The sequence below is a fragment of the Tiliqua scincoides genome, chromosome 2 (genome assembly GCF_035046505.1).
Source record: "Tiliqua scincoides isolate rTilSci1 chromosome 2, rTilSci1.hap2, whole genome shotgun sequence".
NCBI lineage: Eukaryota > Metazoa > Chordata > Lepidosauria > Squamata > Scincidae > Tiliqua > Tiliqua scincoides.
In genome coordinates, this window is record NC_089822.1 from 48,654,084 (window position 1) to 48,668,193 (window position 14,110).

Genomic DNA, 14,110 nt, shown 5'->3' on the forward strand with positions numbered 1-14,110 from the left:
CAGGTCTGCAATGAGGTTATTCACTTTACCGTCGATCAAAAAGTCAGCAGTAAAGGCGCTCGTGTAGGACGTGCAGCCCTGCACGAGCACCCTGGATCCTGCAGAGCTCAGCTCCGCGGATCCTCGTCCTACCCGCCCCCGCCTCCCCCCTCCCCAGAACACCTCCCCCACACCCCCATCCACGCCCCTGCCTCCCGTTCCGCAGCCCAGCGGTCAGGCGACCACTGAGCCGTGGAACTTGGGCCACCGCCCGGCGCTAGCCCAGCACCGGCCAGCACTAGGCTAGCACCGGTGGGAGCCCAGCGGTGAGCCGTGCCACCGACCACTGGATTGGGCTCTTAGCTCCTAGAGATAGTCTTAGGAAATGTCTTTTGAGAAATCTTATGTACACTGACCTTGCATCCAGCAAGCATTTTTTTAGCCAGCAGTATTAATTCATCTTTATTTTCTGTGAATGTGTCATTGAAATTTTCAATAAATTCTTCTGTAAGTTCAAAGGGGTTTCTACGGAAAAAAAAGAAAAGAAAGAATTTCAATTCAATTGGCACTTCATTAATAGAATCAAAACTGTGAGCATAAAATTATGAAATACTTATTTTAGGCTGCACACTTTCCCTGGAGTAAGTCTCATTGAGCTCAATGAGACCAAGGGCCCAATGCTAGCCAACTTTCCAGCACTGATGTAACTGTGCCAACAAGGTGTGTGCTACATCCTGTGCTAAAGGGGCAGTTATGGAAGCCTCTTCAAGGTAAAGAAACATTTATTCCCTTACCTCAGGGCTGCCTTGTGATTGCATCTGCACAGGAAAATTGGATAGGACTGGGCCCTTACTTCTGATTAGACATGCATAGGATTTGCCATTACTTTTAGAAACCCTATCTGAGTTAACATTAATAGTGTAGACTCAAGAGTTGAAGAGGAAGCCAGTGCGGAGGCTTGCATCAGCCTCAAGAGGCCAGCGCTTCTCGAAGCACCGGCCTGGCTTCCTCTCGAGGAGGTGCAAACATGCCTTATGGCACATTTGAGACCCTCCTGGGCCAGCACAAGGGACCTGAGTTGGCCCAAGAGTGCCTCTGGATTGCGCCCTTAGTCTCATTGATAACAATGGAATGAATTTAAGCAGAACGACTTGTCTCATTGATTCAGGGTGACCAGATACAATGAGGACAGAGTGTCTATACCTTTAACCATTGCATAGAAGAGGTAATTTTGGTAGGTACAGCTCAACATGGAAGCTTTTTAAAAAGCTGCACCTGCCAAAATTCCCTTTTTATACAATGGTTAAAGGTATAGGCACTCTGTTCTCCATTTTATCTGGTCACCCTGCATTGATTTCAATAGAATTTAGTCACTAACTACTTTTTTGCTGGATTGTGTCAATGGTTCATACAATAGCAGACCAATCCTATCTGCGATTGGGCCATACTGCGAAGCCCATTAGGACAGTAGAAGTTACTTCCACTGTTGTAAAATGGCTGCCGGTGGAGTGCAGAGCATTCTGTCAGCAGCCATTTTGCATACACTGCTACAAGGTGCAACACAGCCACAACTTCATCACTGAACTCTGCCATGCCTGGTGGACCAGGTAAGGTAGTGGTGGGGTGGGGAGTGGGCAGAAAGGGGGAGAAGCAGGACACAGGGAGGAAGTGGGTGGGGTGTATCTGGTGGGAATGGCACATGCTGAATGCTATCCCCTTCTTTTCAAGGCTGCCCATCCTTTCTTCTTCCGGGTTTGCACCAGCTACAGAGCCAGCACAGGTCCAAGGAGACCCATTGGCAAGCAAAAGGCTTACGGAAGGGTAAGAGGGGGGAGGAAAGGATTAGGTTCTAAGAAGAATCTTGGCCACATCTGGTGAAACTGTGACCAAGCATTGTTTTCCTCACATTGAATTTTCACCAACTGTACATCAGTTCCATTATATTTTCTATCAACATTATCAGCCTGACAGGGAAACCCACAGTGCTTGATGGCCCAATCCTAAAGCGACTAGTGCAGCCACAACTAGTGTTCCAGTGACAGTACGACCTTCCAGCAGTTACAAAACACAATGCACCAGAGCACACAAGCTGGCCACCACCACAAGTGGCCAGCTCCGCAGGCCAGCAGCTTCTGGATGCACATCAACATCAATGAGAAAACCTAGGAGTGGAAGGGAGGTGGGGAGAGGGCAGAATGAGGTGAGCTTGATGGGGCAGCAACAGGGGCAGGGAGAACAGCAAATCAGGAAGAAGTGGTTTAGCAGCAGCAGTGTCAACCAAATCCAAAACCCATTCCTGGGCATGATCTACCTTCATGGGTTCGCACAGACTTGCGCCAGTGATATAGCTGGTGCAAGTCTGAGTAGACCTGGCAAACTGCCATGGGCTTAGTCCAGGGTAAGGGAACAAATATTCCCTTACCCTGAGGGGGCCTGTGGAAGCCAAAACTCCTCTGTAGGATACAGCAGACACTCTGATAGAACCACTGCACTGCTGTGTAGTGAGTTATGTAGGATTGGGTTGCCCATCAATCTACTAACACAGAAATATACATTCACACAGTAGATCAATGAACAACAATTCAATAAACAATCAACTTCAAGTAACAATTCAAAACCTAATTGAGGCAGTAACAAATATTTTAAAAATAACGGTAATGAACATCTAATTATGATATACATTTAACGCATTATTATAACATTGTAATAACAATATCAAAATACAACATAACAAGATAACGTTTTCATCCTTATGCCTCTACCAACAGTACAACGTAAAGATGCCACAAAGACAGCGAGTGACTAGTTTCCCCACAAACTTCCCCAGACCAAGCCCATACTTTCCCACAGGTATAGTGCAAGTGAATCAAAGCCCAGTCTCATCTCTCAGTAAGCAGACAATAGGCTTAATTAGAATGGAATCTCACCCTCAAAAGTAATAGATTTAACTTGAATAAGGAAAACCTAACAATCCAGGCAAATAATCATTTAAAATAGAAAAGTGCAATCCAGTAGCTTCAGAATAAGGTTCCTTTTTCACTTTGATACACTGAGGATGTACAGTCTAAATGTTCTCTTAGAAGCTATATTCTTGTGTTTACTTCTTTGTCTCTGCAATGCAGCTACAGATGCCATTTTAAAAAATATTGATATTTAATGACTGTCAGTTTTTTTTAATCCCTTAAAATTTGTGGGGGTTTTTCTTTTGCTTAAATTTAATCTTTGATTGCAATTTCAATAGGACTGTTGAATGGATTGTAGTATACTATGCCCGAATTTGAGTTTGTACATGGCATATGAAGTCGTTATACATAATAAGCAGTAGGTAAGTTAGTCACAATGAGTTGGCAGCAGAAATTAAGCTATATAGTGAATCAAAATGAATAATAATAAGACAGCTTCAAAAGCTGAGAACTACATAAAGCAGTCATTTTAATTTAAATTTTAAATCATCTGCATATACATAACTAATGTCTTCAGCCTGCAATTTAAGCTAGAAAATGCTGCTGTTTGGTCAACCACACAATGGTGCCACAGATTATAGTTTTACATCACAAGATGAGCTCTAGGTAAGACTGGCAAAAAGGTTGTCTTGCCCATCAATAAGACAAGGGGGGCATCTGTCCTCAGGATCATCCTCCATGAGCAGAACATCAAGAACGTCCACTGCTATGGAATGTTCCCTCTATTGAACCCCTGGTTGGACTATTTTGCAGAACTGAGGAAAGGAGAATAACATGCCTATGCAATTAGGCATAGGCAATTAAGCATGAATGTAACCCAATCCTAACTCTCTTCTAGGCCTTCAGATGTAGGAGAGGAACAGGAGTGTTGGGTAGATGGTCACAGTGCCAGAAACACAGCTTGAATGGCAATATTATAGACTTGCCAGATCCAAACAAATCACAAAGCCAGGCTTCTGTCTGAAACAAGCATGGCTCAGGTCCAAAGATTCTAGGCTTACAATAAGTCAATAAACAAGGGGATTGGTTTATGAACAGGTAGCTGATGCTTCACCTAATTTTTTCTTGAATTAATTTAGGAATATCCCTTGGTCTGATTTCAACCTTGTCCTGTGTTTGCTGATATCCATGTTGAGGCCCTTTGTTCCTAGATGCTCATCTTTTCATCCTTTTCCTTGCAAGGAAGTTAACTTGGGTTGCATCCTATACACACTTTCCTCAGAATAAGTAAGGGCAGGGCTTTTTTTGTAATGGAATGCACCGGAACAGCGTTCTTTTTTCCCCCCTCCTTTTCCCCCCCTCCTCTCTGCCCCCACCTTTTTCCCCCCTGCCTGCACTGCCCCGCCCCCTTTTTTCCCTCCTCCTTGCCCCCACCTTTTTTCCCCTGCCTGCACCACCCAATAGGGAGGGATTCAAACCTCCAACCTTGTGATCCACAGCCCAGCACTCTCTCCATTGGGTTTTAGGAAAGCCTATTGTTAAAGTGTTCAGAACTAATATATAAGGTCTTCAGCCCAGCTGGTGGCTATCAGTGCCTCAAGTATTAGTTCCAAACACTTTAAGCCTAAGAGCTCTGGTGGCTCAATGGCTAAACTGTAGGTCTGTGGAGCCAGAGGTTAGGGGTTCAAATCCCAGTGAGGAATAATATTTTTTTTTTAAGGTGGGAAGGTACTCCATGGCTGCAAAATATAAAGGTTGGTTGCTAGTTGCCAAAAGGGGGGCCAGTTGAGGCTGCAAAACTCCTCAAAGTTCAGTCCCAGGCAGGCTCTTTTTTGAACTTTTTTTTTTTTTAAGTCCCAGGTAGGACTTAACCCACAGCCTCCAGCAGGGGGCTCAGTTTAGCCATTGAGCCACCAGAGCTCTTAGGCGCAAAGTGTTTGGAACTAACACTTGAGGCACTGATGGCCACCAGCTGGGCTGAAGACCTTATATATTTGTTCTGAACACTTTAACTACTGTATAGGCTTTCCTATAGCCCAATGGAGAGAGTTTCCTATAGCCCAATGGAGCACCTCCCCACCTAAAAAAAATGGGGTGTTTCACTCCAGCTGTGGCAGGAGTGCTTTTGCTATCAGGGAGCTCACACGGGATGGACGTGTGTGTGTGTGTGTGTGTGTGTGTGTGTGTGTGTGTGTGTGTGTGTGTGTGTGTGTGCGCGCGCGCGCGCGCGCGCGCACGTGCGTGTATAAAAAATGGTTTATAAATAAATAAATAAATAAATAAATAAATAAATAGTTGTGAGTTCCTGCACCTATTTTTTACAAAAAAAGCACTGAGTAAGGGGATTGGTTTATGAACAGGTAGCTGAATAAGCACAGTTGAACACCAGGGAACTTACTTCTGAGTAGACATGCCTACAATTGCACTGTTGAGATGAAGGAAGATTTTTAATGGAGGAATTCCTAAAGGGGGGGAGAAGTTAACCCGCCCCTTCCCCCCTCTTTTTTCTCTGATGTGCCAAGGTCCATACTTTTCTTTCAAAGGCAGTTTCACATCCCCAAGAAAATATTTTTCCAATTCACCTTTTAGAAGGTTGAGATACAGAACATGCATTAAATACAGAACATACTATTATATTAGTTATGGCATTTCAGGTTTCCAGTCGAGAAAAGAGGAATCAATGTTTTTCTAAGTCATAGCACAATTCCAAGACAGAATCATCTTCTCTAATTATCTTTTCTATTCCTAAGTATGCATTTTACAAATAACTCTCTTTCCATCAGTTGTTTCACAGATAGAAACTACTACCCATGAGGTATTCTAGAAAAGGCAGAAGTCATTCATAGCCTTATGTGTTGATGCTGGAAGGTTTAATTGGATACTTCATATGGTGTATCACAGCTCATCTAAATGAATATTTAATGTGAACATTAGTAGAAAAAGCAATTTTTACAAATATAAGGATCTAGGGACAAAACAGTGTGGCTTTGACAGGGTAAAAAGAATACTTCTTATAACAAGATGAAGAAAAGCAGAACTGCTGACTTTACAAAAAATGACAACTATGTGCTTTAAACATTTGAAAGGCATAAAAGCAACTACTGCACTACTAAAAATACAACAGTATCAAGAAAGTTACAGTAATAGCCAATAGTCCAACTGTGAGTACACAGGAAGACAATGAGAACAAAATACTGCTCTTCTTATGGTTATTCACTGTGCTGATTCCAAGATAATCATATTCATTCATACATGAAACACTATTTTTTGGGGGGGGACACAGGACCAGTAATATTCCCCTTCCATTCTTCCATTGTTTCTTTTGTGTTTATTTCTAAACTATGATCCCCTTGAAGCAGGGGCCTGTCTTCTCTTCTGTTGATGACACAAAATAATATCAAACATACATTTATTGCATTAAGTATATAGTCGGTCCACATCCTATGTAAGGGTTACAATCCACAGTCAGAGCCTAAAACTAAAATCATGTATATGCAAAATTACCTTTTAAGATCCCTTACATAAAAAAAAAAAAATGTTCTATCTCTTTAAAAACTACAAGATGCATACAGGAACCAACTGAGGAAACAGCAGATTTATTCTCCCATATCAGATTTGCTCTGGGAAATAAACTGAGTAAGTGAAATGGCAGGTGGAATTGTCTGGAACCAACAATTCTGGAATTTTTCTCTGTTTTTTCTTTGCCAAGCATGTGTAGTTGAACTGCTGCAAGTAAAGTGCATGTAAGATGAGGACCGACTATATATGTGATGAGAAGCCAAGATTGACTATGGTTTCCCAGTTCACTTGCACCAGGAATACATAGTAAAATATACATAAGTAACATAATAAAATACATTAAAACAAGTACAATAGTTAGCAGTTAAGTTAAAATTAAGCAATAGTTAAAAACAAGTAACGGCAGCCAGCAATATAATTTGCTGGAAGCACAGTTTAAAGCACTGGGGAAGCTTCAGGAGGCTTCCCCGATGCGTCCTGGAGCCACGTGAGGTTCCATGTGCTCCAGATAAGTGGGAGGCGGAATTGTGCGGGGGGGCAGCAGTATCCCACGGGGGCGCCATCACAGACCTTTGCCCCAAGGTGCAGGGTGGGGAAGGTGCACTACTGAGAATAGCTTAATGCCTGATTCTATACCGTTGCCACTAGGACTAAGCTCTGGCCCCCACCCAGCCCTGCAGTTACCACTGGCAGTTAGTGCTGCTGCTGGAGAGGAGGAGCATTCCAGGAGCTGGGACTTAATAACGTCCTCCCTCTTGGGGAGCCCCCCAAAGCATCTTATCTAGGACTAGATGTGCGAACCCCTTGGGGATGGGAGTACTGACATGTTGAAAGCATACTGTGAGTTGCTCTGAGTCCAAAGGATAAAGGATATATGTAAATCTAAATACTAAATAAATAAGAAATAAGAATCCTAGGGTCAAATCCTATCCAACTTTCCTGCCCTGGTATAGCCATGCCGATGGTGTGTTCACTATACCCATGGTGGAAGGTTAGTTACAGAGGCCTCCACAAAGTAAAGGAACGCTTGTTCCCTTTCCTCAGGGCTGCATTGTAGCTGTACCAATGCTAGAAAGTTGGATAAGATTGGGCCCCTAATTAGCTAACATTATCCGGTGCCAAACGGCTCCTGCTGTGCTGGATTTGATCAGGCTGGAGGTCTCCCCAGAGTAAGATTTACCCCAAGTAAACCCCCAGCCTCCTCAGCTATATACAATAGCCCCACCTATTTAGCTGGCGCAGACTTAAGAAGCCCTGTATTGGGCTTTTAAACTTGGGAGGGGGTTGAATTCAGTGGAGGAGGCCTCCACCTGTCCCCTCCCCAGCCTGTCTCATCTCTGTTCCATCCTCCCCTGCCCACCCCTGCCCAGAAACACCTCCATCTTTCTCCCCACCACCACCGCCGCCGCCGTTCCCAAGCCCTCACACCGCTCAGTGCTTTTCTTGTCTCCGGTGGTGGCCAGGGGTCTGACTGTGGAGTCGACAGGGTGGCACAGGCCTTCCCGCTAGAGCTTACTTTCTGGGTGCTGCAAACATGATTAACAGCACATTTGTGACACTCAGCTGATCACCTAAATGAGAGGTGATCTCTCATTTAGACTCTTGCAAAGTCTTCACTTCAGGTGTTGCTCGTATAGGACATAAATTAAGTTAAAGAGTCCTGTAAAAACTATGAAAACCCTTGTCCACATATGATAATACTTTCATGGCTGTTCTATTATTTAAAGGTACCTCTGCACTTTCTTGATCCTCAGTGAAGATTCTTTCAGGTATTTTTTCAACAGTCTCTGCTGAAGTATTTGATGTACATCACTTGATACAATGCCAAACCTGTGTATCACTGGCACTTTTATAAGGGGCATTTTGCTCTAAAATCAATCTAGAAAAAAAAAACAGATTATAGAAGGTTACCTTCATACAAAAATGCAATGTTAAGTAATTCAACCTCAGTGGAAAAACTACCATTTACAGTCAACATGCAGTGTGAAATATGATCTGCCTTGTTGCTACCTGCTTCTGCAAAATGCCACAGGGTAAGGAAAAAAACCCAGCCATTTTGCAATCTTATTATGGAAACTCCTGTACAATGCCCTTGGGAATGCACTCTCCATGGTTTCCACTGGAAAAACCAGATTTCTGTCAAATCATGATAACGGATAACAATAATAAGCTATAAATAAAATCATAATAAACTAATTGAAGTATAATTGCAATATAGTTACTTATTGATTTACCCCACAATCCACAACACAGTTAAATTGGATTTACGCCCATTTATTCCATTGATCTTACTCTGACTACTTCAGCATAACTACTTATTGATCAGTTACACAGCAGCTTTCCAATTCCATACTCTTGAGTACTTCTATGGAAATTTCTCAAATAAAATTGTATTAATTAGCAAAGCATGCTGGTCATAATGCTATAGAAAAACGTTTTAAAAAACTATAACATGGCATTAACAAACAATAAATGCTAATAAAAATACACCATAGCATATACTACTTTAAATATTGATTCTCAAAAGTTATAACTCAAAAGGCTACATATCAATAAATATTCAGAAGCAATAGTGAAAATGGATTACTTTAACTGATCAGGTATGTTTGACAGCCTTCTTCAATTACTGTCTTTTCAAATAAATAATCACAAATTCTACAATGATCTGTCACAAAACAAGGAAGGCAACTGCCTTAGCACTACAAATATTTCATTTAAAATAATACCATTTGTTCCTTCATATAAGGATGCATTCAAATTAGTGACTTTCAATGGCACAAGTTCTTTTGGAGTCCTGCCTTTTCATAGACACATGCTACAAATTGAGAGCCATGCCATGCAGAATGGTCTGCAATCAGGCCATTTACCCCTATTCATGTTTACTCAAAAGCAACTCCCAACTTTGGTGGGACTCTTAAGTAAGTGTAAGCAGACTAGAGGCCCAACCCTATGAGCCCATTGTGCTGGTGTACCACCAGGTCACCCAGGTGTATCACTGGATGACACTGTAATACTAATGTGTCCCTAACATGAAGGAGGGAGGGTTTCCATGGGTCCTTCGGCTGGAGGTCATGGAATTCAATCAAGAACCAGCAAAATGGACATCACAATCAATTGACCTTACAATCTGACTCAGCAAAAGTTGGAGCCCAAATGAGGTTACATGCACTTAAGCCCTCCTCCTCGAAGCAGCTTCCCTGATTCTCCAGCCTATTTGATAAATAGAAGTCAGCCGGTAAAAAGCCTCAGCCTCTTCCTGGGCTCCCTGTCTTATCCCTGGTTAGAGCTTTTAATGCCCTCAGTACATTTGAGCATGTTCCGTTTGCCTCTTTCTGACTGAGTTGATCCTGACATAGCTTTCTGGTTGCCTTGGTAACTGGTCTGATTAACACCATACTGAGGTACTGAAGTATACTGTCATCATGTGGCTCCTATTGCTGGACATTCCTGGACCCAGGAAGTCAATGTTGGATTGCTTGGATCAGGACAATCAAGGGTGAGACACTCTGGGCTTGCCAGTGGCCCCAGACAGATACATGTAATGACTTACCAAATGATGGCCCCAGTTTCAAAACATAATATAAGTGTATAGACCAGGGTTTCTCAAACTGTAGGTCATAACCCACTTAGTGGGTCACGACCTGATTGTTGGTAGGTCATGAAGCTTTAGCTCAGGGGTGCCCAAATCCCGGCCCGTGGGCCACTTGCGGCCTGCTGCAGGTCCCCATCCAGCCCCCAGGGGGTCCCCCCACCTCCAATGGGCACTCAGCCCTCACCCCAGCCCGCGCTGGGCCGCTGTGTGAGCTCTGCGACTTGCTTTCCCTCACTGCCGCTGAGCTCAATGGCAGCAAAGGAAAGACCAGACCAGCCGGCATGCAGGGCCTTTTATAGTGGGAAGGTAACGTGAGACTTGCAGGTCTCGCGTTACTTCCCACTATAAAAGGACCTGCACGCTTGCCTGCTAGTCTCTTCTTTCTTGTCCATGGGCTGGGCTGGGCTCCCCTCCCGCAACCTGAGCCAGGGGAGGGAGAGAGAGAGAGAGAGAGAGATCAGGAGGAAGGGGAGCCCAGCCCAGCTCAGCTGGGAGATGAGCTCCCCTCCTGCAACCTGAGGGGGGGGGGAGAGAGAGAGAGAGAGAGAGAGATCAGGAGGAAGGGGAGCTCAGCCCAGCTGAGAGATGTTGTGGCCCTCCTGCCGAAAACTTTGAGCACCCGTGCTTTAGCTGATAGCTGAGAAGGCAAATGCATGGAACCCTATGGAAAGTGAGCCATATTGCACATTTACTCGTGAGTAGGTGAACTTGCCTTAGTCCATTGGAAAGGACAGCCTGAGAGGAACACAAAGACCCCAGGATGGTCCAGATTCGATGAACACAGCCCCCCCAAAAAACCTGAGAAGGATGTACCTCCTTCCAAACCGAGCCCTATGGAAAGCAAAACTAAAGCAAAGCAAAACAAGTTTACATTTACTTGTGAGTAAGCAAGCATGACTTTGATAGGTCAGGCATAGAGGAAACCAAGGCCACCAGAATGGTCTCGATCTGATGAAAGTGGAGCTCAACAAACACTCCAGAAGGCAACCCCCCCCATAAAAAGAATAAAATAGAGGCTTGAGCAGGTGAGGTGAATTTCTTTTTCAGACTTATAAAGCTAGTTGGGTCCTGCTTGTGTTATGGTTTAACTATAAGAACTTAAACTGAACTGGGCACTGGGTTGGGCTAAATATCTTACTGATTTTTTGTAGGGGGGGGTGCTGTTGGAGGTAGGCTACAAAGAAAATTCACATGGAATGGCGCTTATTTAATCATTTGTTTAATTTTAATTTAATTATTTATAATTATTTATTTTAATTTGCTTGATGACATCACTTCCGGCCACAACATCACTTCTGGTGGGTCCCGGACAGGTTGTCATTCTAAAAAGTGGTTTCCAGTACTAAAAGTTTGAGAACCACTGGTATAGACTATTATATTGTATTACAACAGGCAAAGATGGTTTTCCCCAGAATGGTTTCTTTACAATAGAAAGTAGTCTTTGATAAGAGTTCAGCTGCAGAGGTTATAGATGAAATGTTTTTAAAAGTCTAATTTAAATTTTAAGATCTGTTTTCCTTTTTAAAACATCTGTTTTTATCTACCCTGGAAACATCTGGGTTGGAAAAACATAGTATATGACATCAGCAATTGAAAATACAATATAAGCATTGAATTAACCGACCCAGAAGAACTGTATGCAGAGTAGGTAGGGGTGGCATGCAGAATTGGCTGGGATGAGCACTAATTCAAGGCCCACATCTATCAGAGATCCACCTAGCCAGGCCAACCCCCTGAACTTTCAGTACCGGTGGAAGTGGTCAAATAATACCTGTTGTGCCACCAGGAGTCAGGCAGAGGGTGCCATAGAAGTTCCAATGCAGGGTTTTGTCCTTTCGTCAGAGCAACCTGGCACTAGCACTGGGAGTGTGACAAGCAGAGTGCAAAGGACTGGATCCTTTGTGGGCATGGAAGAGGAAAATTCATCCTAAGAAAGCAGTCAGAGAAAAGAGGAGAAACAAGTCAAGGAAGCCTGAGGAAGACAGGGCGATCAGCAGTGTAGAAAGCCACACTCTGTTGGAACAATGAAGATGAGATGACAAACCATTTAAAATGTGATGACAATTGCGAATGCTGGTGAATAATTAACGTTTCCTGGGATGAAACTGGGTCAGATGTTTTAACAGCTGATCTATACCTGTTCTTTTTCATTACTTCTGGCATTCTGCCTAAGGTTTATAAATAGCCTCTCAACCAAATAAATAAAAAGGATGAGAATAAATGTAATGCCTGAAATCATTACCAGAATACATCAAATAAAATGGCTACTATGAGAATTCTTTATGTCTGCCAATAAGCAATCTTGCATGAATTTTTTAAAAAATACATTAAGTTTTAACAAATGATGGCTCCCCTGTTAGAGAACACAGTTAAGGCTGCTGATTTAAAAATATATATATTCACACATTTCAATTTCCATACCATAATCTGTTCCATGTAGAAAAATAAAAGGGCAAAAACTTATCATGTGCACCTACAGTTCATTTTATACATATACTACCCATGTGTGTGTGTGCGTGTGCACATGTAAAACATGTTTAACTTGGGGGAGAGCAAACTACTCTGAGCTCCTTGGAGGAATGACAAAATAGAATCACTATATAAAGGTCATATTATATCTTTGAACAACTAACCACTAGATTCCTTATCTTATATGTTGCTTCCTACTAGTCCAAACTAAAATGCAGTAAAAGCATTTCCCAGGAAATGGTTTGGTTCAAGTGTCTACTCCAGAAATGAATAAAGTACTTTAGTTCCAGGTCAATAGTTGTTAATCTTCTTTCTCCCTTCGTGGGACCTGACCAAACGTTTTAACAATTTACAGAGTATTCCTAGGCCACTGATTTTAATAAGCTGGTAACCCAAATATGGAGGGAGGGATGAAATAGGGAATCTTTTTTTTTTTTTAATGTAGCCCATACCTCAGTTAAAGCAGCTTGTGTAATTGAAGGTTCGACTAAAGGTTGAGTCTAGCTTTGGTCGGGCTGAGGGAAAAGCTATATATTAGGCAAAGCCTGCTATTGGGGTGGATATGCTTGCCTTTTCCTCACTAAATGGCATAGGCAGGAGGGGCCAATTTGAACGAGAATCACAACATGGGGATGGAACTTTAAATCACTGCCCTCCGTCACTGTCTATTTCAGCTATTTTCAACCTTTTTCATCTCATGGCACACTGACAAGTCACTAAAATTGTCGAGGCACACCATCAAGTTTTTGACAATTGACAAGGCACACCATGTGACAAGGCTCACATCCCCCATTGGCCCTACTAATACATGACTTTCCCCCAAATTCCTGTGGCACACCTATGGACCACTTGTGCTACACCAATGTGCCATGGCACAGTGGTTGAAAATGGCTGGTCTATTTACTGAAGGGAAAAACAAGCATGTCGGCCCTAATAAAGCTTAACATAATATATAATTTGTTCCTGAGAGGAGCTCATATTTCAGCGTTCAACCAAACCTTCATAAGACTTTTGAGCACTAAAAATTGGATTAGAATAAGTATTAATGGCACATAACTATATTCAAAAGTTTCCTCTCCTCCAGAGGAAGTTTTTTCCTCTGGAACAAATTCTCCCTAGAGGAAGACATCCTCCTCTAGAGAAAGACAACCTTAGGACAGGGCCTGTGAGTGGGGGGGTAAAAGGGGTAATTTATACCTGGGTCCAGGAGAAAAAGGGGGGCCCAGGAGCTAAAGGAGGGGGCCCAGAAATTTCCTGGGATCTTACATATTTTAATCTCACCTGGATTCAATGCCTCCACAGGATGCTGGGAGCACTACAGAGGACGTGTGGCTGTGGCTTCTGCCCCAAGCCATATGCACTGGCCAAGCAGGGCCTAGGAGAGGGGGGGTAAAGGGGGTAATTTGTACCCGGGCCCAGGGTCAGAAAGGGGGCCCAGGAAGTTCCTGGGATCTGACAATTTCCTATCTCACCTGAACTGGGGCACAGCCACGTGCATGCAGTGTTAACTGCTGCTGCAAGCCATACGCACCAGGCCCAGGAATGCATCCATGACCATCCTTAACACAGTGTCAAAACTGGGAGGAAACTGGCCTGCTACAGTAGCTCTTTGGCTTGTGCTTCCCATGACCATGAAGGAGTGTATGGA

At 43.2% G+C, this 14,110-nt stretch overlaps 1 protein-coding gene across 1 annotated transcript in view; it reads right to left on the reverse strand.

Annotated features, from left to right (window-relative positions):
• The window catches only part of TMEM232 (transmembrane protein 232), a 175,278-nt gene extending 167,015 nt beyond the window's left edge, over positions 1 to 8,263 (reverse strand). Inside the window, exons 1-2 of the mRNA XM_066612559.1 lie at positions 8,133 to 8,263; positions 396 to 504 (exon numbers count right to left, since the gene is read on the reverse strand). Of these exons, the coding sequence (XP_066468656.1) occupies positions 396 to 504; positions 8,133 to 8,263 (240 nt within the window). The remainder of the gene's footprint in view (positions 1 to 395; positions 505 to 8,132) is intronic.
• Positions 8,264 to 14,110: the final 5,847 nt, after the last annotated feature.